General features: G+C 42.9%; 1 protein-coding gene and 1 non-coding gene across 6 annotated transcripts in view; both read right to left on the reverse strand.

Moving 5' to 3' along the window:
* Positions 1-26,234, reverse strand: part of PHEX (phosphate regulating endopeptidase X-linked) — a 228,124-nt gene that overhangs the window by 186,393 nt on the left and 15,497 nt on the right. The window contains exons 3-5 of one of the 5 annotated variants that reach the window (XM_081565946.1): positions 16,210-16,431; positions 11,777-11,845; positions 3,498-3,659 (exon numbers count right to left, since the gene is read on the reverse strand). In XM_081565946.1, coding sequence (XP_081422072.1) covers positions 3,498-3,659; positions 11,777-11,845; positions 16,210-16,327 — 349 coding nt within the window. In that variant the 5' untranslated portion in view covers positions 16,328-16,431. Of the gene's footprint in view, positions 1-3,497; positions 3,660-8,190; positions 8,789-11,776; positions 11,846-16,209; positions 16,435-26,234 lie in introns of those variants that run through there. The other 4 variants (XM_081565944.1, XM_081565947.1, XM_081565948.1 and 1 more) reach the window with 4 other exon arrangements.
* LOC145537336 (U6 spliceosomal RNA) lies at positions 5,896-6,002 on the reverse strand. The gene has a single exon (XR_014076356.1). It is a non-coding gene; the product is annotated as a U6 spliceosomal RNA (small nuclear RNA).

A 26,234-nucleotide genomic window follows, 5' to 3' on the forward strand; every position in this document is an offset into this window, starting at 1 on the left:
TATAAATATAAAGATACGGACAGAGAATGAGATAATATCTCCACATTTATAGAGAGAATGAAAGAATAATATGATAAAGAAAATACAGCAAAACAGTAACAATCAGGAAATCTGGGTAGAGAGTATATAGGAGTTCCTTATACTATTCTTTCAACTTTTAAGTCTGAATTACCTCAGAATTTAAAAGTTCAAAGAATACATATTTTATATTTCAAGCACATACATCTGGCATAAGATGATACTAATTTAAAAAGAGACTCTACTCCACCATTTGCTCTCCTTCTGGGCACCTGAAGCAAGAGCCCTATGACTGATTTCTTGATTCATCCTTTACAATGCATGTCAAACTAGAGATGTACTTGTCTGTGTCCTTCCCAGAGGATAGAAATACATGGGGAGCCTCCCATTTTGTTTCACAAGACCAGCACAATCTTGATAACAGAATTTGACAAACTGAGCACACAAAAATCCATGGACCAACATGAATCATAAATACAGACACAAATATAAGAAACAATTCAATTCTAGCAATGGCTTAAAAGAAAATAATAAACCATTCATATGCAGGATTTATTTCAAGATTATAAGGTTAATTCAGCATGAGGAAATCTAGAGAAGTTAAATGAGATACTCCATGTGAGTCTCTTGATAAACAGTGAAGAGATTTTTCTTGAGCAACACTTTTTGCGAACTAGGAATAACAGAACACAATAAAAAATACTAGAAACAAAGAAAAAGTACATTTGGGGTAAATGCTAGAGGCATTGCAACCCAAGCTAAGGATATTGTACCCATTGTCATTGCTATAATTCTATTCTGAGGCTCTAGTCAATTATAGTAAAAGGAAAGGAAGAGACAAAAATTGTAATTATTTCTTAATTTCATGATTACCTTTCAAAAAATCCTCAAAAAGCTATCAGTTAATAAAATAGTTATAATTAGATCCAATATAGATACAGCAAAGCTTGGCACCAGGAGTTGGTAAACTTCTTCCATGAAGGTTAGAGAGTAAATATTTTAAGCTTTGCCTGTCATATGGGCTTTCCAGGTCATATGTCTCTACAGCAACTACTCAGTTTTGATGGTGTGGTGCAAAAGCAGCCATTCATAATGCATAAATGGATGGATGTGGCTGTCTTTCAATAAAACCGTATTTACAAAAACAGGCAGTGGCGTGGACTTGGCCCACGGGCCAGTTTGCTGGCCCCTACTTTATACCACAAAAAAACAGGTGATTGAGAAAAGTTGCCATTTAAAGCAGCAAGAAAATATATGAAGGCCTAGAAACAACTTTCTAAAGGACCATTCTGCTATATGCAACAAAAATGAAACTGTGAATACTCTTTCAACACAGTGATTTCACTTCTGGGAATTTATCCTAAGGATACATTTAGATAAGGCCATAAAGATGTGCAAACTTAGGTATTTATTATAGTGTTATTTATAATAAGGAAAGATGTCTACTGACATAATCCACATCTATGAGGAATACATCATTTGTTAAAGCAGCTGACAGAGCAGCATGCATAATATCAGCTATTTTTATTTTTTAAAATATATGGCTGTGCATATGACATTATGCATATGTATCCACACGTGGGAAAAAAACCTGGGAAGATATATACCCAACTGCTTTATTAGCAGGTATTTCTAGGAGTGACTTTAAGTGTGACTTTCTTTTTACTTTTTGCATGTCATTTTTGCTCCTTTTTATTTTCATAACTAAGCTTAGAAATAACAGTTTTTCATTTTTAAAAGTAGAAAAAAAACTTGTGCTGCTCTGAACAATTTACTCTTACTTTTATTAATTTTAGCCCACATACAGTATCTTCCTCAAACAAAACCCATCGATACTGATTTTAGTTTTTACAGTAAGACGTTCCCAGAAATTCTTTAAATTATAACAGCTTCATGCCCTGAAGATAGAAATATTTGGTCTATAACTAATATGAAACGATCATCTGTCTGGAAATACTTTTTCTTATCCTTCAGTGATACATCTGCTTATTGGATTGTGTGTGTGCACACATCTTTCTGTCTAGGAAGAAAATAAGCCAGAGAAGGGAAATAGGAAACAGGCAAGAATGGTGGGTAAAGGACCAACACAAGTTAATATCCTACAGGGAAATAAGTCTTAGTAAATTCACTCTTCAAGGTCCTATTTACAGTGCCATAGCACAGGAATATCACCTGTTGGGTTATGGAAAACTCACATTCTTCCAAATTCCCACTTATAACTTATGAATACTAAGTTTCAGCCTTCTAGTATAAAATATAAGTCCATATGGTTTATATCTAATTGTGAAATTTAAGCACATTTTTCCTTACAATTTACAATGTGTGTTAGTTGCTTAGTCGTGTCTGACTCTTTGTGACCCCATGGACTGTAGCCCACCAGGCTCCTCTGTCCATGGGATTCTCCAGGTAAGAATACTGGAGTGGATTGGCATTTCCTTCTCTAGGGGATCTTCCTGATCCAGGGATCAAACCCAGGTCTCCTGCATTGCAGGCAGATTCTTTACCATAGGAGCTATAGGGAACTCCCTATAACTGACAATAGGTATTTAATTATTCTGTCAATGATTTTGGATGTTATATACATAAATTGATACATACTTAATTTTTATTAAAATTAACTAAATTAATTCTTAAAATCTTGGGGAAAATGATATGGAGGAAAAATAAAAATGATTATTCTCAAAAATTTTCAGGAATTCTTTTAGGTGTGCTACTGAATGCTAGCTGTATGGCATAATTCAGTTATAAGAAAATGAAAAAAAATACCATTTTTGCCTTCTCAAAACAATCACCTTACTTGGCCTTGAAACTCTCCCTACTTCCATCCTGAAGTGCTTTTCTCCAACAGCTCAGCATAAAAATTAGATCAATTGTGAGCAGAAGATCCTCTAGCAAAAGACATTTCCAACTTTTGAAGAGTATGTGTGTGTGCAGGCATATGTGAGTATGTGTGTGTGAGCTTGTCATTGTTTGAGAGGCCATGGGAGAAAGGACAGTCTCCCCAGAGCCAACTTAGCATTTAACAGGAACAATATGACAAATACAAGGTCATCCAGAGTTCTCAAAAGTTACGTTAAAAGACAATGAAGTGCTAAGTACATGTTGTAAACCATGGAAATCCAGGACACGATGAGCAAGTGATGAAGTTTGCTCTGAACATAACAGACAAATGAGTATACTGATATAACATGATTTTCATTAACTATTCCTTTGTTCCCAACCTCAATCAAATGCTATTTATCCTTCAGCAGCAAAACTTACTACTATCAAATGTGTACATGAGCTATGCCAGGCTTGCACTGAGATCTGAGAGACTGGAATTCTATAACTTTCCTTCCAATCTTCCTTTTTAAAAAATCTTAGAAATGAATTTAGTATAGTTAAAAAGTGAGCAGTCATGCTTCAAATCCAAAACTATGTTTTTCTTGTCAAATACTGCTCTCTGTAAAATGCATCACCAAACCCCAGCAGAAACTTACCCTTCAACTTGAGGTCGACATTACGTCTGAGCCAAGGATAAATCCCATAGCTTGGCATATCTTCAGGAATTGGATTATTGTGTATCCAGCCATCACAAGCAAACCGGAAGAAATTATCACAAGGGTCCACAGACAGATTTACTTTACTTAAGATGGAAGCAGCTATTTAAAAAGAAAATCATAGGATTAATGACAAGCACTGAACATTGTGTACTGGTCTCTTCCAAATTAAACAACAATTTCATATCAACCAGTTCCCAAGCCTTGGTTTTCACGTTTCCCCTCAAATGACTCCATGATTCAACTTTATCATATTTAACTACTACATTCAGACCGAGTGGATAAAAGTTTGGTGTATTATTGTTATTCGTTTTTGCAGGACCACCCCTAACATCTGTTTCAGCAATACAAATAGAGTGTACACGTAAGTTGTCTGCCAGAATGCATGTGACATTTCCTTCCATTCCTTTCATTCTTCTGCAAGGTGACTTTGCCACTCTTTCCACCAGCATCTATTTCCCCTGCCTTGAATCTGGGCTGGCCTTATAACTTGCTTTGACCAGAAGAAAGTTGCAGGGCAAATTTTCGTGAGTTTCAAAGCTGGGCCTTAAGAGGCCTTTCATCTTCCACGTTAAATCCCTTTAAATGGAGCCCTGAGACTGTCCTCTGACGAGGAGGAGGTAAGGCCACATGAAGAAAAACCAAGCCACCACCAATGGCCAGGCATGTGACTGAGACTATCATGGACCTTTCAGACCAGGCAAGCCTCCAGCTGAATGCAGCTATATGAATGAGCCTAAGGCAGTCTCCACAGAGGAACCCCACCAAACCCAAGTCATCATAAGAAATATTAAATCACTCATTTCAGGTCTTTAAGGTTTGGGATGGTTTGTTCCACAACAAAGACTAACTGAAACAGAGGCCCACACACAATAGCTAAATGTTGAAAAGATCTATTTACAATATATTACTTTCATAAAGACCTGGAGGGCCAGGTATGGATTCCTGAACCCCTTGACATTTAGGGAAGCTCTCAGAGAAACAAACCCCTGGAAGAGATCCAAAGAGGCCCTGAAGGGAAGCTTGGGGCCATCTTACAGGGGATTCTGGGTTGCAGGAGAGGGCTGCTGCTTTGGCCCCACAGACTCCTTGTCCAGGGGAGAGGCATGGCCAGAGCAGGGCAAAGTGGAACTTTCTAAATGAGGGGCCCAGGGCAGATGCCTCTCTTGCCCAAGTCTAGGGGCAGAACTGGCTATCTGTATAAGTTAACAGAAAGACACAATAGACTCATCTGCCATTTTTTCCTTTCTTAAAGCCACACTCGATTACATATGGAAGATAATCAATAGGAAGTTTGTGCGTACCTAAATATGTATCCATGAGCTTAAAAAAACTCTTTCATTACAAAATGAGAAGGTCCCCAAATTCCTAATACTGAACTCCAACTCTCTTTCAACTGCTGGCTACCACTCTAACCTAAAGATACGCACCAAATGATTTTTTTAAAGGGCAGCTAATATTTTAATGCTATTGGAAAGATGACATCCTGGGTGATTTTTATACTTAATTAATGCCAGAATACATTTATGTTTGAAGTAATGGAAACCCAATGAGTTTTAAGCTAAACATGAATGACTAGCCAAAAAAGTATAATCTGCATAAATGTAGATATGCATTCTACAGTTTGGTTATGTGTGGTTCCTCCAGGTTTAAAAGTAAGGCTACTTATTTCCTTAGCCTAGACATTCTATGAAAATTTCAAACAGCTTTATGTCTTTGATGAAATGAATAATATACAAGCATCCTAATCACTACAGAACTTCAAATTCCCCACCACTCTCAATCCTTCCACACTCCCCCAAAAAGAAAGAAAAAAAAGGTTTAGAATCTAAGTTTGACAAGTTTTAAATTAACTTAATATTTTTATCTTTCTTTTTTTAATTAATTGATTTTAATTGGAGGCTAATTACTTTATAATATTGTAGTGGTTTTTGCCATACATTGACATGAATCAGCCATGGGTGTACATGCATTCCCCATCCTGAACCCCCCTCCCACCTCCCTCCCCAACCCATCCCTCAGGGTCATCCCAGTGCACCAGCCTTGAGCACCCTGTCTCACGCATCAAACCTGGACTGGTGATCGATTTCACATATGGTAATATACACGTTTCAATGCTTTTCTCTCAAATCATCCCACCCTTGCCTTCTCCCACAGAGTCCAAAAGTCTGTTCTTTACATCTGTGTCTCTTTTGCTGTCTCACATATAGGGTCATCATTACCATCTTTCTAAATTCCATATATATGCATTAATATACTGTATTGGTGTTTTTCTTTCTGACTTACTTCACTCTGTATAATAGGCTCCAGTTTCATCCACCTCATTAGAACCGATCCAAAAAATATGGAATGCTTCACAAATTTGCGTGTCAAGCTTGTGCAGGGGCCATGCTAATCTTCTCTGTATCGTTCCAATTTTAGTATATGTGCTGCCAAAGCGAGCACAATATTTTTATCTTTCAAAATTAATTGTTGTCTCCAATTATAATTTTTGTTTCTGCTACTATTTCATCATTAACATGTAATATGCAAATATGTTAGGACACAGTTTTCATTTTAGTTTATATTTATGGTTAATCAGGCTCTGCAGTCACAGAATGAATCTGCTGTGTGACACCTCAGGGACATGGATCATACAAGTTTCGGTCCCATACAATATTTAGAGTCACACAGAGGAACCTGCACACACATTTGTATTCACATAAGCACACTGTTTTCTGGCTACCTTCCCAAATCCCCCAGCCCCCAACCCTCCAATGTATCCCATCTCCTCAGTATTCTTGCAGGTATCTAAACTGCAAGATCAGCTCTGACCTCAGTCCTGATATAAAGTGGGGAATACATCACTCACACTGAATTTGGAACTGAGCCCACTAAGTGGAAAAACTCCAGCTACAGCCTCTCAATTCATCATTCACAGTTCACAGCTGGGCACAGGGTTGCACTTTCTGCAGAGGAGCTGTGACTTAAAATTGCAAGGGACCATAATTGTCAAGACACCAAAACTCCTTTCCCCCTACTCAGTTCATGGATAAAACTCAGAGGGTCTTGTTTTAATAAAAATAAATATGATGACAAAGAAACTCTGTGAAACGTCAGGCTATGTATTCCCTCAAGTCATCACATACAAGAAAAATTGTTATTCAGTCTCCAGCTAGCGTTTGTGTAGTAGAGGTGGAAGCACTACTCCTTATACCAGCCTGACTTTTTAAAGTTTAACCAGGGCTAAAAGGGGTGGGGTGGGTGGTAACAATAAAGTCACTAATACTGAGCGGTTTCCCTCTGTGCCAGGAACCATGCTAACCCCTTCTCAGGCGGTGTAGCCTCATCACAGACTACAGACCCAGACCACCTGGTTTTGAATGCCAACAACACCATGCAATAACTATGCAACCTTAGGCAGGTTACTTAGCCTCTCTGTATTTTAGTTTCCTCGTCTGTAAAATGGGGTAATAAAAGCACTACGTAGAATTTTCATGAGAATTAAATGAGTATATGTAAAGCACTTAGAACAGTATCAGGCACACTGCCAAATAAATACGGTTGCCAGATAAAATACAGAATACCCAGGGAAATTTGCATTTCATATAAATGACTACTTTTATAGTGCAAGTACTACCAAATATTTCATGGGACATACTTGTACCAAAAAAAAAGTCATTGTATATCTGCAATTCAAATATAACTGGGCATCCTGAATGTATGAACGTAGCTAAATCTGGCAACCATACATACAAATTTGCTATTACAATTTCACAAACACTCATGCTAAACTCTTGTGGCCAGATGTTTCAGAACTCATAGAGTCTAGAAAAGTAATGCAATGCATAAACCACAGATGACATAATACTGCCAGCAACGTCTTAAGTAACACTCCTGAAGCAAACACAATAATTCTATATGGAATAGTGCACATTCTCTGAAGAGGGATGAACAAAGCCTAAAACATCCTCACATGAGTTAAGATACAGTTTTGCCATCACAAGAATTGACGCCAGGTCCAGTCTTGCTAACTGAGTTACAATGCTCTCTGAGTAAGGGGTAAAGGGTAAGACATCATGGACCTCAATTTCTAGTACTACCACCATCATTATTGTCTTCTATTCTCATAACCATTATGATAAATTTAAAACTCTTCCCTGGTGGCTCAGTAGTAAAGAATCTGCCTGCTAATGCAGGAGAACTAGGTTCAATCCCTGATCTGTAACATCTCACATGCTGCAAAGCAATTATGCCCTGTGGGCCACAACGATTGAGTCTGTGCTCTGCAACAAGAGAAGCCACCACAATAAGTCCACTCACCACAACTAGAGAGTACCTTCTGCTCTCCACAACTAGAGAAAGTCCATGGGAAGCAACAAAGGCCCAGTGCAACCACACACACAAAAATATTTTTCCCATTTTACAGATTGTGAAACTGAGCCATAGGTGGGTTTATGTATTTAGCCCAGATCACACAGCCTGTATGTGGCCAGAAAAGCCTTCGAACTCATGTCAGCCTCTCTGCTCTTATCCATTACCACCACTGTCATTAACAAGCCCTTTCCTTGTTTCCTCACTTCTTTGTATTCTTTCTCCATCTGTCATTCTGAAAGAGGGATTAGAATGTGACTAGAAAAGAGAGTGTTCTTGCCTGGAGAATCCCAGGGATGGGGGAGCCTGGTGGGCTGCCGTCTATGGGATCGCACAGAGTCGGACACAACTGAAGTGACTTAGCAGCAGCAGCAGCAGTGTTTGTTTCGGAGAAGGCAATGGCACCCCACTCCAGTACTCTTGCCTGGAAAATCCAATGGACGGAGGAGCCAGGTAGGTTACAGTCCATGGGGTCGCTAAGGGTCAGACACGACTGAGTTACTTCACTTTCACTTTTCCCTTTCATGCACTGGAGAAGGAAATGGCAACCCACTCCAGTGTTCTTGCCTGGAGAATCCCAGGGATGGGGGAGCCTGGTGAGCTGCCGTCTATGGGGTCGCACAGAGTCGGACACGACTGAAGCGACTTAGCAGCAGCAGCAGCAAAAAAGAGAAGAAAAGGAACGGTAAGGAAAGAAGGAACCTCGGAAAAGATGGCACCTGCTCACAAAATGCCCAGAATGCCCTGCTCCCAAACATCATCCTACAGACAATGCAAGCACGCAGCGCCGAGGTAGACACACACGCAGCACGCACGCAAGCAACGCACGCGGCACTGAGGCAGGCACGCACACGGCACCGAGGCACGCACGCACGCACGTGGTGCCGAGACGCGCATGCACGTGACACACGCAGCGCCAAGGCAGGCACACACGTGACACCAAGGCACGCACGCATGCGACGCACACGGCACCAAGGCACGCATGCACGTGATGCACGCAGCGCCAACGCAGGCACGCACACGACGCCAAGGCACGCACACACGCGACACACACGGCTCCGAGGCACGCCCACACGTGATGCACGCGGCGCCGAGACAGGCACGCACGCACGCGACACACACGGCACCGAGGCACGCACGCACGTGATGCACGCGGCGCCGAGGCAGGCGGGCACGCACGCACGCGACACACACGGCACCGAGGCACGCACACACGCGACGCACACAGCGCCGAGACACGCACGCACGTGACACACGCGGCGCCAAAGCAGGCACGCACGCGACGCCGAGGCACGCACGCACGCGACGCACACGGCGCCGAGACGCACGCACGTGACGCACATGGCACCAAGGCACGCACGCACACAACACAGGCAGCCCTGAGGCAGGCACGCACGCACGCGACACCGAGGCACACATGCACGCGGGCTGAGACATGCATGCACATGACACACATGATGCACATGGAGCTGAGACACACACGCACGCGATGCACGCGGCGCCGAGGCAGGCACACATGTGGCGCCGAGACACACGCATGTGACGCACGCACGCATGCACGTGGTGCTGAGACACGCACGCACGTGATGCACGTGGCGCCGAGGCAGACACGCACGTGACACACGCTGTGCCAAGGCAGGCACAAGACACCAAGGCACGCACGCACGTGACGCACATGGCGCTGAGACATACACGCACGTGATGCACACAGCCCCGAGGCAGGCACACGCACGTGACGCACGTGGCACAGACATGCACGCACATGACACATGCGGTGCCGAGGCAGGCACACGCAACACACGTGGCCCTGAGGCACGCACGCACGCACGTGGCGCCGAGGCTCGCAGGCACGTGGCGCCGAGGCAGGCAGGCAAGCACGTGCACACAGCAAGGCTTACACTAAAACCAGCTAGAAGGGAAACGAGCTGGCAGGAAGTGACGGGATCAGTGTCAGCTTTCAGGCTTTACTTTTTCATTATTGTGATTCATAGTAAAGAGACAAAACTCATTAAATAAGTGGTCCTCTGTACAAAAACTCGACTAAACTCAAATTGAAAGTTTGAGTTCAAAAATGTAAATTTCACACATCTGTGAGACCCCTTCGATAGCCAAAGCACGAAGGGATGTCAGGTCTAAAAGCTGTCCTCTGATAATCCCACCTTGCCCTTCACCCTACTCCAGGTCACCCTCACTCCACTGGAGAAAACCCTGGGTCATCTGCTCTGCTGGGAACAAGAAAGGACCTGGGATTTGCACTTCTTTCTCACCCTTTCTGGGACAAGATCAAAAAGGTGCAACAGTTGTCTAGTCACTAGACTCCAGTAGGTCTAATGTTATGAAACAATAGAGCAAGACAGGACTAGGCTCCAAGAAAGTTACCTGGCATGGCCTCTGGCACACGGGCACAGATGGACAGGAGCCAGACATGAACTTGAAACCCAGCCCTGCCGCTAACTCAGGTTGTGACCCTTAGCAAGCTATTTAGCTTTTGGAAGCCTATATTTCCTCATATGCAGTTGGGCCAGGTGATAGCACCAACTTCATGGGGTTCTTGTGAAGATTTTATGAGATGGCACATGTAAGTCACTGAACATATTACCTGGTTAAAAGTGTGTGTGTGTGTGTGTGTGTGTGTGTGTGTGTAACTTAAGAATGAGACAGAAAAAAAAAGAATAGACTGGCGGTTGGCAAGGAGTGTGGGATTAGCAGATGTAAACTATTTTACATACAGGAGGATGGTTAACAGGGTCCTATTGTATAGCACAGGGAAGTAAATTCAGTGATGGTGGTGGTTTAGTTGCTAAATCATGTTCCACTCTTGTGATCCCATGGGCTGTAACCTGCCAGGCTCCTCTATCCCTGGGATTTCCTAGGTAAGGATACTAGAGTTGCTTGCCATTTCCTTCTCCCAGGGATCTTCCCAGCCCAAGGATCCAACTCAGGTTTCCTGTGTTGCAGGCGGATTCTTTACCAATTGAACACCAGGGAAGCCTGTGATAAAACTATGATGGAAAAGAATGTATACATAGTGTGTGTGTGTGTATATATAGTATACACTCCAGTACTCTTGCCTGGAAAATCCCATGGACGGAGGAGCCTGGTAGGCTACAGTCCATGGGGTCGCTAAGAGTCGGACACGACTGAGTGACTTCACTTCCACTTTTCCCTTTCATGCACTGGAGAAGGAAATGGCAACCCACTCCAGTGTTCTTGCCTGGAGAGCCCCAGGGACGGTGGAGCCTGGTGGGCTGCTGTCTGTGGGGCCGCACAGAGTCAGATACGACTGAGGCAACTTGGCAGCAGCATATATAGTATAACTGAGTTTGCTGTACAGCAGTAATTAATATATTGCAATTCAACTATACTTCAATTTTAAAAGTTTTAAAAAATAACTCTAATAACACAGCTATCTAACCTAATATCTTTGTATAAAGCCTCAGAGTTTAAAAGCCCTTTTACCTATGTCTTTTCCATTTTAATCAATGCCACTGCCAAAAATCTAAGTATTTCCTTGATTCTCTGTATTTTTTTTACAGCCCACATCCAGCTAAGGCAATAGGAATGTCGATGGTCTCTGTCTTCAGGTTTTAAGAAAGGCCATTCAGCCTTCTACACCCCTTTCTTATTTCCTTATAATGACTTGGAATACTGCACTACTGTTTTATTGCAAGAAAAAGAAAGAACAGGAAACCTATGTTCCACAACTTCACACCAAGACTTGAAAGTAAAGTGAAAATTTCATCAGAATTGCATTTCATACTTGGTAAACCTCAAACAAGCAAAATACTAAAAATACCACCTGTTTTCTCGTCTACTCCCCAAGGTACCATAATTATCACTTGACATAGGGTGGAAAACTGACTTACCAGCTTCAATGCATTGTGGCTTCAGGCAGTACTCTGGTTTAGCGTGGAGACTTAAGAAACCTTGACTCACTGAAAAAACAGACCAAAATAAATGACTGGCTTGCATCAGACCACCAACAGGTAACCCACTGTCAGGTACACTTGTGAGACAGTTGATATCTATTCATCCTTCCCTGTATTGACACCACATTCAAAAATCCACTTGGCTCTGTGTCACAGAACCAGACTCTGGTCACTAGCTAAGCAACCTTGGTGAGACTCTTGGTTGCTCCCAAACTTGCTTTGCTTGAACATGAAGCCAAGTGGGCACAACTAGACCAGCATTTCTTAGAGTGGGGTCCCAGGGGCAAAGGCAGCACAGCAACATCACCTGGGAGCTAATGAGAAATGCAGATGACCAAGCCCTACCCTGACCTTCAGACTCACAAACTCTGGAGTTGGGGCCCAACTGTCCTCATTCTATTCATTTAACTTTAATGTATTTATTTGTTTATGGCTTTACCGGGTCTTCGCTGCTTAGCGTGGGCTTTCTCTAGAGAGCTGCGGTGAGTGGGGGCTACTCTCTAGTTGTGGTGCATGGTCTTCTCATTCCAGCGGCTTCTCCTGTTGCAGAGCAGTCTCTAGGCGCATGGGCTTCAACAGTTGGGGCACAGGGGCTTAGTTGCCTCACAGCATATGGGATCTTTCTGGACCAGGGATCAAATCCATGTTCCCTGCATTGGCAGGCAGACTCTTAACCACTGGTCCACCAGGGAAGTCCCATTTGCATTTTAACAAGCCCTCCATGTTATTGTGATGCACACTCAAGTTTGAGAACCATTCGGTTAAATAATCCCTAAAGTCTCTATGAACATGGGTTTGGGTGGACTCCGGGAGTTGGTGATGGACAGGGAGGCCTGGCGTGCTGCGATTCATGGGGTCGCAAAGAGTCGGACACGACTGAGCGACTGAACTGAACTGAAAGTCTCTATCTCTGATTATCTGTGGTTTAAGTCTAATCATTTCACTTTTTTGTTTACAACTACATTCTTATTTTAGTGATGGGAAAATTGAAAGTTAGAGACTGTGTCATATGGATTAAATCCAGAGTGGAAGGAGAAAGCTAGCATATGTGGCATTTAAAGTTCTGCATCTTATCTAAACCATTCATACAGATACAGCCCATAAAAGGAGGAAGAGTAACAGTGATTTTTTTTCTGTCCAGAGAATCATTATCTGCCTGTCCTGTACTCCACACCCACCTCCCAACAGGCCCAGCCCAGCTACCACACAGATACAGCTTGGTGGACCAAGTTTCCAACTACTTCCACCAAAACAAAACCAAACAGAAACCCTACAAGACCTAAGTAGCTTTTCACCAATGGCTTCATTTCCCCTGCCTGGCTGGCAACTTTCTGCAAACGTATGGAGGGGTGCCCTCTTCGTAAACTTCAGGTAGCACCCTGACGTTAGCAGATATGAGTTTGGACTTTGAAAATATTTGTGGTAGCCAAGGAAATTGTGGGGAATTCATTATCGCTGTACTCTGTGAGCAGAAATAAGGAATCATTTGGAGATGTGGCCGTGGGGAGATGGAAGGTAGAGGGTGAAGGGAGGCCAAGGCCTTTCATGGCATCCTCAGCAGAAAAACAATATCCCTATGTTTCTGCTAGAGATGGAAGACCTGTACATCACCTGCCAGTGTGGCAATCTGTATTATTTATTAACCCACATTCTAAGAGGAGCCTGCTTTTTCTTTGTTCTTTTCTCTGCTGCCATCCTCCAGTCTTTTTACCTGTGTTACATTAAACATTCAAGAAAACTGCCTATGAAACAAACATCTCAGGCCTATTTCAAGAAAAGAAGTATCTTAAAGTTATATTTTGGTTTCTTTAGAAAGCAAAAAAAGTAAAAATATATATGTTGAGCATAACAATTAGCATGAAATATTTCAATATGCCTTGGTGATTGAACCATAAATTTTCCCTTCCGTCTATTACTATATGTTTACCAAATGTTCTTTAATGAGCATGTCTTTTTTTAATGTGGAAAAAGAAAGTTTATTGTAAATAATGATATTTTATCATTCTGGATAATACCTTCTTGATACTAACCTTATTTTATTTTAGAAAAAAGATAATAAAATAGTTAAAGACTTATTCCTTTCAAGATACAAACTTCCAGTTATAAAATAAATAGGTCATGTGGATGTCACATACAACCTGGTGACAATAGTTAGTAATACTATATTGTATATCTGGAATTTGATAAGAGAGTAGATCTTAAAAGTTCTCACCACAAGAAAAAATATCATTTGACAAAAATACCATTTCTTTTTTTTTTTTCCATTTCTTTTGTAATTTGAGAGCATGCAACTATTTAAAAGCAAATGTCTCGGAATATATACATCCAAATGGACATGGCCACCTGAAGCAATACTTCTCAAACTTTAATTTGCAAATGAATCACCTGGGGATGTTGTGAAAAATGCAGATTCTGAATCAGTAGGTCTGGGGTGGGGCCCAGGCTCCCAAGTGATGTGGTTGCTGCTTTTCCACGGACCACACTTGGGAGTAGCGAAGGCTGAGGGAGGCCACACCCTTATTCTCTAACATCATTACACCTTCTCTTAAAGATTCTAAGTGAGAGATAGCCAAGTTATCGGGCACATTGGAAAGTTATTTTTTTCTATTTTATGTAGGCCTCCTTACCACATAATAGCAGCAACTGGCTTGATGAATTTTACTGTGCTTGAAAAACTTTAGAGCTGATCCCAAAGGATCATCTGTCAAAGAACAAAGATTTGGAATCCCCGAATTCTAATGGTTAGGACTCCGCACAGCAGAGGGCCTGGGTTCGATCCCTGGTTGGGGAATTAATATCCCACAAGCTGAATGGTGTGGCAAAAAAAAAAAAAATGCCACCATCAAGAATATTCTAATAATATGCTACAGCCTCAGAACTCCCATAAGAGTGGGAGGAATTTCAAAGAAGCTTCAAGCAGCAGTAACATCATTAAAAAGAGCACATATTTTTACATAAACAATAATCACTTGGATTTTTAAGTTTGGGAGTGTTTGCAAAACACTGATAGTCTAACTTTGTAGTCACTTCTCACATAGTGCATAGTCCTTGACTTTATCATTTTTTCCCCAGTTGTGAATTTCAGGATAGGACACTTGCCTAAACCCCAAGTGCCAAGAAATCTCACAACAGTTTTCAAAAGCCTCAAGTTCAGTTGCAGGAATAGGAGATTCAGCAATAAACCCATCTAATTTCCTAAATCTTCAGCCACAGAAAACATGGAAAGATGGTTTGCTCGTTTTAGCAGTTTTCAACCACACAACCCTAACTTTTTAATGTTTAATTACTGGCTTTCCCTTGCCAAGATAAACATGGCCGCCTGCATCCTGCATATGCCAAGGTCTGTTTCCAGGCTTGCTACATTTCAAACAGCACCTAGACTCTCCTCAGGAAAGGGCTTGGACCTACATAATTTTCAAGCTAATGAAATAGTATAGGCCGCATGAGAAAAATACAAAGGAGAACAGTCGAAGATTCAGAATGCCTAAAATCTTAGAACATCCCTCTCCCCTTTCTAAGATATTTCATTCTTTCTCTTAAGAATATGTTTTTATCATCATATATACTCTCTGGGGGAGAAGGCAATGGCATCCCACTCCAGTGTTCTTGCCTGGAGAATCCCAGGGACGGTGGAGCCTGGTGGGCTGCCGTCTATGGGGTCGCACAGAGTCGGACACGACTGAAGCGACTTAGCAGCAGCAGCAGCAGCATACTCTCTGGGAACGTCATTCTCACCAATAGTCATTAAAATCAATGAATCACAATACCTTTCAAATCTTGGGAGGAAAACCTCTGTTTTCCTTCATATTAACTTTTAAATCTAATAGAAAGAGTTAAAATTTTATTCCACCAGAGTTACTAGATTGGAAAGGAATTGAAGAATGCCACTAAAGGTACATTTTTAAAGACTGATTTGTATTTTGTGAGTTAAATTTCATGAGTCATTCAGGCAAACATTGACAAAAATCAAATGGAAAGAAATTCCAGCATGGTTTGATCACAATGTAAAGTCTTTCCTCACAAAATAAATGAAAGTATCTGACTATGAATTCATCAACACTCATTTTGCTAAATGTAATGCATAATAAAATGTTTGCCTGAGGCAACCAAGTCCTCCAGCCACTCGAAGCCACTTTATACCCACTTCACATTTTGGATTATGTATTTGGTACTTGGGCATTCGTATTTATTTACCTTCCTAAAGAAAAAGCTTCCTTTCATTTGCATATCTAATAGAAACTAAGGACGCACCACCTACTAACACAAGCAAACAGCCCTCCACCTGCATCCTGACAAGGTTTGCCAGAATTAAGCACAAGGAAACCACTGCACACTCACCCAGTTCCCTGGCCTCCAGCGCCCCCACTTACCTAGAAAGAGGACTATGCCCAGCACCAGGGTGCCACCAACGAACACGACCAGGGCGATTCGAGTGCCTCTGTTGGCTGTCTTTCCAATCTCCATGCTACTCCCTGTTTCTGCCTCCATCGGGAGAGACGGAGAGGCCAGGCAAGAAGAAAGTCGCTTTTTGTGGTTTGGTGGCTGGTCTCAAGAGTCTGTTAGGCGTTGACATCCAAGGTTTTCATGCTCTTCTACTAATGGACAGGTTAAAAAAAAAATCCCGTCAGGAAATGTCCTCTCGCCACCCTTTCTCAAATAATTCTTCACAAATGAAATGAAACCCAAAGTATTGGTTGCCTTGCCTTTCCCCCTGACCAGACAAAACAGTGGTTGCTTTATCTTGGTGCTCTCCCCCAGCAAAGTCCCTCTCAACCGACCGTTTGGCAGGCTCTTCTCTCAGGCGATCCGAGTGTACATGTTTTACTATGTTGCTGAACAGATGTTTTAGCTATTTAAATGTATAGTCACTTGGGGAGGAAAAAACAATTGTCTTTATCAAAACTGGATTCTCGTCAAACTCCCCCAAACCATGATAAGTTAGGTGGCAAGGATTCTTCGGACCCACTTCAAGATCTCGAAGAATCACATAATTCTTTTGCCATAAGCATTCTGCTCGCCTGAATTGTCTTCATCAAAGATACTCTTTCAGCGTGCAAGTCCCCTTTTAAAGCCTTCTAAGAGTTCCGGGGATATCCTGGAGCATTTTATTTTCGGAACTTTGTGTATGACAGCATGTGCCAAAAATCAGAGTCATAGCCCAGTGCGGTGCAAAGTAGCAATTAAGACAACCTACAGAGGCTGATGGTTTGGACTGGAACTTGTTTTTAAGGAAGAAGGGAAAGCACTTCCTTTCTGTGGTGCGAAGAATTGTAAAAAGGCAAATAAGTGTTCAAATTAAGCTTATTAGCAAGCACACAAGATATGGCAAGAGGGTTTTTCCTTGCGTGTTTTGATGAAAAGTACACCCATGTATTTTGCCCTCCAGCCCCACCACCAGTTAGTACGTTCTTGTGTTTTCATCAAGCCCCCGTCTCAGCAGGTTCCCTGGGATGAACTCAGAGGTTATTGATTTCACTGGAAAGACTGATTAATAACTGGTTCTTTGATTTCTTGGATTATATTAACAATTTAAGTGATAAAAATCTGCTCTCTTCATGGGGCAGGGCAACTGATATTTCAATGTTATTATTACACCTGATTAAGTTTTGCTGGAGGTCATACGACAGTTGGGAGTGAAGCTGAATTCAGCTACTTCTGGAAACCAGGGGAGCACTTTTCTTATACAAAACTTCTGCCCACTGCCTTGGGGGTTCATACCAAGGCTCTGCAGACAGTCCTGTAACACCTGTTACCCTACTTTCTGCTCATTTCATGCCCCCCTCCCAAGCCAGAAAAGCACAAGCTTTTGTCCAAATTATGACATCATAGTATGTTGTAGACACTATGTGCTCATCAACTGCTGGTTTATTTTGGTGCTATTGTTCCAATAACACATCCTAGCAGGCCTTTGACTTCTAGGATGGGATCCTCCCACGAGTTTTGGGACTTGACTCCATAATGCTTCTTGGACTGCAAGCTCTATGAGGTCAGGAATCTTATCTGTCAAGTTCAGTGCTGCAGCCCCATCAGCCACAGTCTGTGGCCTGCAACAGTGAAGGCAGAAATACAAGCAATGAAAATTATACCAGTCAGCTCCAGCCACTTACTGTTAAAAAACAGCTTCAGGAACCCCAGACTAGTGTCTGGAGCGTCTTTCAGCCTCCTGATTCCTTCTAGATGCTCAGATGGTAATAATACTTCACACAGGTATAGCAGTTTCATATCACATTTTAACCCCACGGTAAACCTATATATGGGGCTTCCCTGGTGGCTCAGCAATAAACAATCCACTTGCCAATGCAGGAGACCTGGGCTTGATCCCTGGGTTGAGAACATCCCCTAAAGAAGAAGGAAATGGCAACCTACTCTAGTATTCTTGCCTGGAGAATTGCATGGATGGAGGAGCCTGGTGGGCTACAGTCCACAGGGCTGCAAAAGAGTTGGACATGACTGAGTGACTAAACATTAACAGCAAACCTTTATATTTGCTAGCAAAGGTATTTCTCTCTCTGCTTTGCCCCCAAGAATGCTGAGGTCCAAGGACTGGCCTCTGGTGACATAGGACAAGGTGGAAGTGGAAAGATAGCAAGGGGATCACTACCATCTCCTATGCACAGGGAAGAGGACACACTCATAAGCACAACACCAGGACCACGCCTTCCCTTTCTCCTTCCTTCTAATCTCCTCACACCTTTCCAGGTCCAGGCTGACATGCAGTGGTGATTGTGAGTTGACAACTGGAAGCCTTGGACTGGCAGTTTCCCCAAAAATGAGGGCGATTGGGACTTAGTCTGAAGCACACCTGTCCATCACATAACCACATGGATTCGTTCCTGAACACTTGACTGCTCAGTGAAAAGCCTTTAAACCCAAAAATAGTTCCATTAGTTGTAACAGGAAAATTATGGTGCATTCCATCCCAAATGAAGCTATGCAAATACAGATAGAAAAATGTATTAATTGGACAATGAAAACAGGTCTGTTTCAAGATGTTGAAAATAAATAGTTCATATTATGTAATGAAGGTTTATTTTACCCATCAAAGGACTAAAGGAAGACATGAGAGTAGGTGGGGATTGGTATAAGAAAGGGTTAATCATTCAGTATCAGGTGCATTCCTCATTCTGTGCCATTATCTGCACTAATTTTTCAACCTTTTCAGAGATGATTATTTTGCACTCATACTGCACTTAAAAATAAAGTTGTAGCACAGAAAAAAAAAAAAACCTTTAGAGCAAAACAAATTCAAAGCACTGTGTACTCACAAGAGACAAAAGCAGGGATCTTCAAACTAAGGCATAAGGCCCACTGCCTATTTTTGTAAATAAAGTTTTATTGGAACAAGGTCATGCCCATTTGTCAATGTATCATCTATGATTGCTTTCATGCAATGAAGTCAAAGTTGAGTAGTTTTGTGACACAGATGGTATGTGAGGCTTACCACTTTAAAAGTCTGGCCCTTTAAAGTTTACCAATCCCTAAACTAACTGCTGCCTCTTCACCTCACCTACATGGCACACATAAACAAAGCAAAATAGTCACTGACCACACTTGACCTGCTTCTGAAAATCATTCTACTTGATATTCTGTAAATACAAGCTGTTGTGTCAAGGAAACTGGCCAATGTGTCTGTGCCTGAAATTGTAATATTGAAGTTATAGCATATTGTTTAGTGTGTTTTGAGGTGAAAAGTCAGTATTCTGCTATTAAAAAGAAGTGGGCTTTGTCAAAAAAGTTTATAATTTCTCAATAGCTATAAAAGTAAAGTAAAAAGTCACTGTGCAAGTGAGTTTATTAATGTTGGGTCTGTACCAACCAAGTTGTTTCAGTTAAGAAGCTCCAAGTGACTTCCCTGGTGGTCCAGTGGTAAGACTACACTCCCAATGCAGGGGTCCATGTTCAAACGCTGGTCAGGAAACTAGATCCAGCATGACACAACTAAGATCTGGTATAGCCAAATAAATATTTTTAAAAAGAAGAAGCAGCTCCAAGACTTATCAGGAGCCTTAACTGGAATCAATTAATAAATCAACAGAAGTTTCTTGAGCTTTTCTCAGGTGCCTGGCCCTCTGCAAGGCCTGTGAGGGAAGACAAAGAAGCTATGCCAGAGATTCCAGACTGGGAAACTGAGCTTGGGCAGGAAAATACACAAAACACATGGCAACTTAATTACAGAATACTACAGGCCACCAAGTGTCTAGAAAAATAGAAATCTCTTGAGCAGTAGATTTGTTGGGAAGACTTCCAGAAGGAGGACCTGCAAGACTGGACAACTTAGGGAAAAAGGGAAAGCTTTCAAATAGGCCAAACCCCACCCCAAGAGGGAACTTGCCTGGGCATTCACGTCTTTGCCTGCAGAACTCACAGGTGAGACTGTTTATCCAGAGACATGAGTTTGGCAATCTCAGCCCAACCCCAGTGGCCTGGAAGACAAACTGGAGGCATGTCTTTATGCTAGACATGAGTGCATCTGGTCATTACTTGGATGTTCGGGGTCTTCTCTTTCTGGCAGTAAAATCCCAATTTCAGTGAGAGGGAAGGAAATGATTCAAATCCTGAAAAATGTATTCATCCATTCCCTGGAAGGAGGAGGGAGTAAGTGAGGGGAAAAGAGGGAGAGAGAAACTGAACACTGGAAACTCAGAGCTGGGAGCTGTGGCAGGGCTCTGTTATTTGTTGGCAGGTCCAGCAGGCTACAGAGGGTTCAAGATCCAGGCCTTCCACTAATGAGACTCATTACTTACATTATATCTGACCTTTTACAACATCTTTCTTAGCTAGGTGTTCTGTCTCCTTTTACAGATGAGGAAACTGAAGTTTGGAGCTAGTAAGTGATTTGCCAAGGTCACATAGCAGATATTTATCTTAGGGCCTGAGGGGTTTCAAATTCCAACCTCTTTACTCTGTGCCATGCTACTTGATAAATTTGTTTATCTACCTCAGGTAATTAGCACAGTTAGGTGTAGCATGTCAAAATGACACTTGAGCTGAGGAACAGCCATAAGCTATGCTTCCTCTAATTCTCTTGTTTAAAAGACATGAGGTTTTATTTCCTTAATAGGAACAGCAGCCATAATTTAATATGGGGGAAAAAAGCTTTTGAGTTGGGGAACAAAAATAACAATACATAAAATATAAAATATCTCCTGATTTCCTGCTGCTAGTAACTGAATGTTAGGAAAGATATATACATTTGAAAGGTATCTAGCCATGAATTGTACTTGTTTACTTCTGAGCCTAAAGGGGGCTTTTATTCCCTGATTTTCTCACCTCCTGGGCCAAGGATGCCCCCACTTTATGCGTATTATCATTGGTCCTTCCAGCAGTTCTAGGATATAGGAATCTTTTCCCAGGTTTTACAGAAAAGGACACTGAAGCCGGTAGAAGATAAGTAATATTCCCAAGGTCACCTGGTGGGTAAATGACAGGGCCCAGTTGGAACTCATATCTATGTGGCTCCTGTTTTGAGAGGTACCCAGGATTCGTTCTAAACAGGCATGATAAAATGACAGACACAGAGACAGGCTTCAAAAGAAGAAGAGTATTACAGTTTTCAAGAGGAAGGTGTCAGCTACAAATTGGCACTTAACAAGAGCATTGCCAACAACTGAACAACAAAGGCATTCTCCATCTGCCCCTACAGACATTGAGCTATTGCTATAGCTGCTATAGCTGTTGACCTTCAACAACCCTTGAGGGAGTTCAGGGTGGAGTGAGGCACTCTGTGCTCCAGGGAATCTGGTGGGACAGGTATTTAGATAGTTGGATGTTTTTAGGAACAAATTTTATGATCTCAATCCTTGCATCTCCTCATATCTAGGAAGCACTAAATCCTTTCATGGTGACATCACATCCTCATGACTAAGAAGAAAGCTTTTGTAAAATGAGTGCTTTAATGGTACTGAACTCCCCCATCACCAAAATCTTATATATTGACCTTCCCCCACTGCCGCTTTGGAGCAGTCTCTCGGAGCTATCTGAGATGCTGCCTCCCAGGCTGTGGTCCTCATGTTGCCCCAAATAAAACTTAACTCGCAACTCTCAAGTTGTGAATCTTTTTTAGTTGACAAAGGGGCATGGAGAAGCACCAGGGTTGGTCGGACAGCAAGAGGGGAGAGGGGAAAGTATGAGCAAAATGGAAGAAATGGGCGAGCCTGGGTAAGCAACTGAGCAGGTTTAGAATGTGAATAATTTCAGCAGGCTCTGGTCTACCGGAGTGGTCTCTAGTTGCCCAGTACCTAGCCCTGGGGTGATCATGGCAGGGGGATACGGTCCTGGACACTGCACAAGCCTGATCAAAAGAGGCAGGTGGGGGCATGGACTCAGGATTGGTTGCTTTGCATTTCAGAGGCAAGGTATAAGGCAAGTCCCTCACTATTAGCTAAACCTTTGAGGGGCCACCCCTCACTGCGTTCAAAAGGCTTGAAGATGTCAAAAATCATAAAATATAAAAAAGGACATGATTAATAGCTACAAAACCCATGAGATTTTTTTTCCCAGAGCACTCTACTGCATAAAACTTCTATTAAAACGTAGTGACTATTCATCCAACTAGTACTTACCTACTACATCCTCAAATTGATTAGGCCCACCCTGAGCCCTCAGTTAGACTACTAACATCTTTAAATATAGCCAACTGTTCAAGGATAGCTTACTCAGATCTGTTTCTGAAGGTAAGAGGCATATAGAGAATCAAGGCACCAGAATCTTCTAGAGGGCTAGGCTCTATCCCTAAGGTATCTGATTCAGTAGGTTGGAAATCTGCATTTCTAACAAGCTCCTGCATGCATGCATGCTAAGTTGGCTCAGTCGTGTCTGACTCTGCAACACTGTGGACTATTGCCCACCAGGCTCCTCTGCCCATGTGATTCACAAGTCAAGAATACTGGAGTGGGTTGCCGTACCCTCCTCCAGGGAACAAGCTCCTAGGTGATGCTACTACTGCTGGTCTGAGGACCACATTTTGAGAACCAGTGGCTTAGAGAAACCACTGAATCTCTTTACAGTGTAGTAAGGTAAACTCAAGAACTAGCAAAACTAAACATTAAACTTATGTATTGAAACCAAGGATGACATTCAGAATATCTACCAACCAGTATGGCATGGCACTGACCAGGGGCTGGGGCCAGTCTCCCTGGCCCCCTGCTGTGGCAAGCTGTTACCATTTCGTTAAATGAACAATTGTGAAGTGGAGCACAGGGTACCGGATGGTGATCTTTTTTCAGCAAAAGACCACAAGAGGAAGTACAGGGCGCACCACACTGGAAGGTGAAGGCAGAGTGCAGACAAAAAGAGGCGGGACCTGTGGCACAGGCCTCTCTTAGGGTCCCTGGGTGGAGTGCTTTGGGGTTCCTGAGTAAGGCCAGATGGATCAATTCAAACCAAAAAGAGGACTGTGGTCAGCTCCACAGGGGTCTTATCTAAGAGTCACCCAAGGGGGCTGACTCTGGGAGGTGGGGAAACAATCACAAGGGCTACTGTGGGCTGTTCTCTAGGACAGCAGTCCCCAACCTTTGTGGCATCAGGGACGGATTTCATGGGAGAGTTTTTCCACAGACCGGGGGTGAGGAGATGATTTTGGGAGGATTCAAGTGCATTACATTGACTGTGCACTTTTAACTCTAATCTAATGCCACCGCTGATCTGACAGGAGGTATCAGACCATGGCCTGGAGGTGGGGGACCTCTGATCTAAGACATGCACTTGTAAGAGAGGCGAGTTTCAGTTCAAGGCCCCATAGGCCACTTGGCCAAACAAAATGGATGCCAAGGCAGCAACACCAGGGAGTAAGCAGCTTAGCCGGCACGACGTCTAGTTGCTGGATCTTGAGGGTCCCAGGAGCATAGTGGGGTAGACGAGGCTGCAGGGGGCCCAGAGCTGCAGCCAGCCACAGCGAAGTAAGGAGGTGCTTCAATATTTAACAACAGCTGCAGCCACAAGGGTAATGGACCAACCGAACTGCAGTCCTGAGTCAAATTTCAAGTGGACTTTTGATGGTACTTAAAACCCTTCAGTGGCTGCCAGTGGCTTTCAGGAAAATGTCGAAATGCTTCATGTGGAGGCCCTACGTGATTGAACCCATGCCATCCTCACTGGACCAACAGCTCCTCATTTTGCACCCTACACACCAATCATTCTAAACCTCTTCAAGTTCCCAAACACGCCAAACTCCACCTAGCCTTTGTGTCTTAGAAAAGATTTTTCCTTTTACCTGGAAAATCATTTCTTCAGGAAACTCAGATTCATCTTCTAAGACTCAGGTCAAATTTGGCTCCTCAGGGAGGTCCTCCTAGACCCCTCTTCCTCTCAAGGTCACGGGCAACCTATCATATCACTCAGATTCTATTACGATCATCTCTAGAGGAATTCACCACATTAGACTACACGCAAAGTGAATGTAGGCTTCCCAGTTGGCTCTGGTAAAGAATCCACCTGCCAAGTGGGAGATGCGGGTTTGATCCCTGAGTCGGGAAGATCCCCTGGAGGAGGAAATGGCAACCCACTCCAGTATTCTTGCCTGGAGAATTCCATGGAGAGAGGAGCCTGTTGGGCTATAGTTCATGGGGTCACAAAGAGTCAGACATGACTGAGCATCTAAAGAACAATAAGGTGAATGCAGGCATTTACCACATCACATCAATTTTAATAGGGGCTTTTTTCAAGCTTTAATGTCTCTAGAAGTAGGGTGTACCTTACAACTGGTGGCGTGGTGTAAGTTGACAGAGTTTGTCTTTCTTAATGGTACATAGTATTGTGGTATATCTTCAATCAACTGTATTTTAGATTCAATGAAATAAGCTTTTCTCCTCCCTGTATCCACATCCTGCGCAATACTGTGCGTGGAGGCTATGCTTTGACTCTCGGCCCCACTCAGACCTTCTGGCATGTTTAATGTGAGGCCTACCAGCTCACTTTCCAAGCTCCCTTGCCAGCCGGAGCATCCATGGGCTATGGGAGGACAGCAGGCAGGTCGAAGCCTCCTGTGGTTTCTGCTTGCTGCCCCTGGTTCTGCCCATGGCTCCAGCAGGGGCAGGGTCAGCGGTGACAGCAGCAGGAGTGTGTGGGACTGTGCCTCCTGGAGCTCCACTTAGCAGCAGCCGGCACGGGGTGAGCGTGCTGCAGGCTCAGGGTCGGCTCCTTTCCCCCTTAGGTGGCAGTAGCAGCAGCAGCTTTCTGCAGTTACTGAACTCTGGAGAGCATCACCCCCTCTTCGCTCCTTCTGCCAGTTGGTTCCAGTACCTTTGGAACCAATTTCCAGCATTAAATACACCCTCTTTGAAATACCCAGAGTGGAGGAAAGTGCCTCATCTCTCAGGGTCTCAATTTTGCCATCTGACAAATGGAGATAATAATAATCTATCTCATATAGGGTTTTTTTTTTTTTAAGATGAAGTGCTTAAAACAGTGCCTGAAGAAATGTCAGGCATTATTATTGCTGTGCTTCTCAGTATTCTGTATGTTTTGTCACCCACAGATATACCTGTAGATGCTTCCTATTGTTTCTTTTTTCAATTCTTATTCAGGACTATCTATGCCTATTCAGACAGGTTTGTTGGAGGAGGGAAGGTGGGAGGAAGGAAAGATGAAAGAATGGAATTGAAAATACAAGAAGGAAAAGGAAAGGGAATGGAACCTAAGTGGGGAGGGGAAGAAAGAGGAGGGGAGGGGCGGAAAGGGAGAGGACCGATGCAGGGAAGGCAGGCTCAGGATGGCAGCTACTTCTCAAGAGGCATAGAATTATTTGTTTACCAGCAGACCATCAGCCTGGCTTCCTTCCTCATCCATGATCTCAGAGTCACACCAACTCCCACTCTTCCCCAACACATGACACACAAATAAATCTGCCAAAGGCAGTGCTAATGATTTTCTCTCTGCCTGGAAGCTATGTCAAAATGGCACTTGTCCTTCACATACAAATACATATAGAAAATGCACAAAGCAATAAGACAGATCACCCAAGAGAAAAAGTGGACCAAAGACTTGAACAGACACTTCAAAATGAGGTTATCCAAGGAACTGATAAATACATGAAAAGGGGCTCAACTTCATTAGTCCTGAAGGAAATGCAAATTAAAACCACAACAATGTTCCTCTTCTCTGGTCTCTTCTCTCCACCACAGACCCTGCTGGTCCTCCATTCCTATTCCCGTTGGTAGTAAGAGCATCCAGGTGAGAACATATACCTGTCTGCTTCCTCTTTGAGCTGCTTGAGGGCTGAGATCATGATCTGGACATCTTTTCACCCCAGGACCAGAGGGAGGAAGCAATAAACATTTCAGGTTGAACACAAATGAAAGCCCAATGAGATGACAGAAGTCAGCATGAAAAGACTAGGTTCAGGATGTGATTTTGCAGCTGGATGAAGAAAACAGACTAGAGAGGAAAAATAGCAGAG

This window comes from Giraffa tippelskirchi, chromosome X (genome assembly GCF_054371585.1).
Source record: "Giraffa tippelskirchi isolate mGirTip1 chromosome X, T2T-mGirTip1v1.2.pri, whole genome shotgun sequence".
In the NCBI taxonomy this organism is placed as follows: Eukaryota; Metazoa; Chordata; class Mammalia; order Artiodactyla; family Giraffidae; genus Giraffa; species Giraffa tippelskirchi.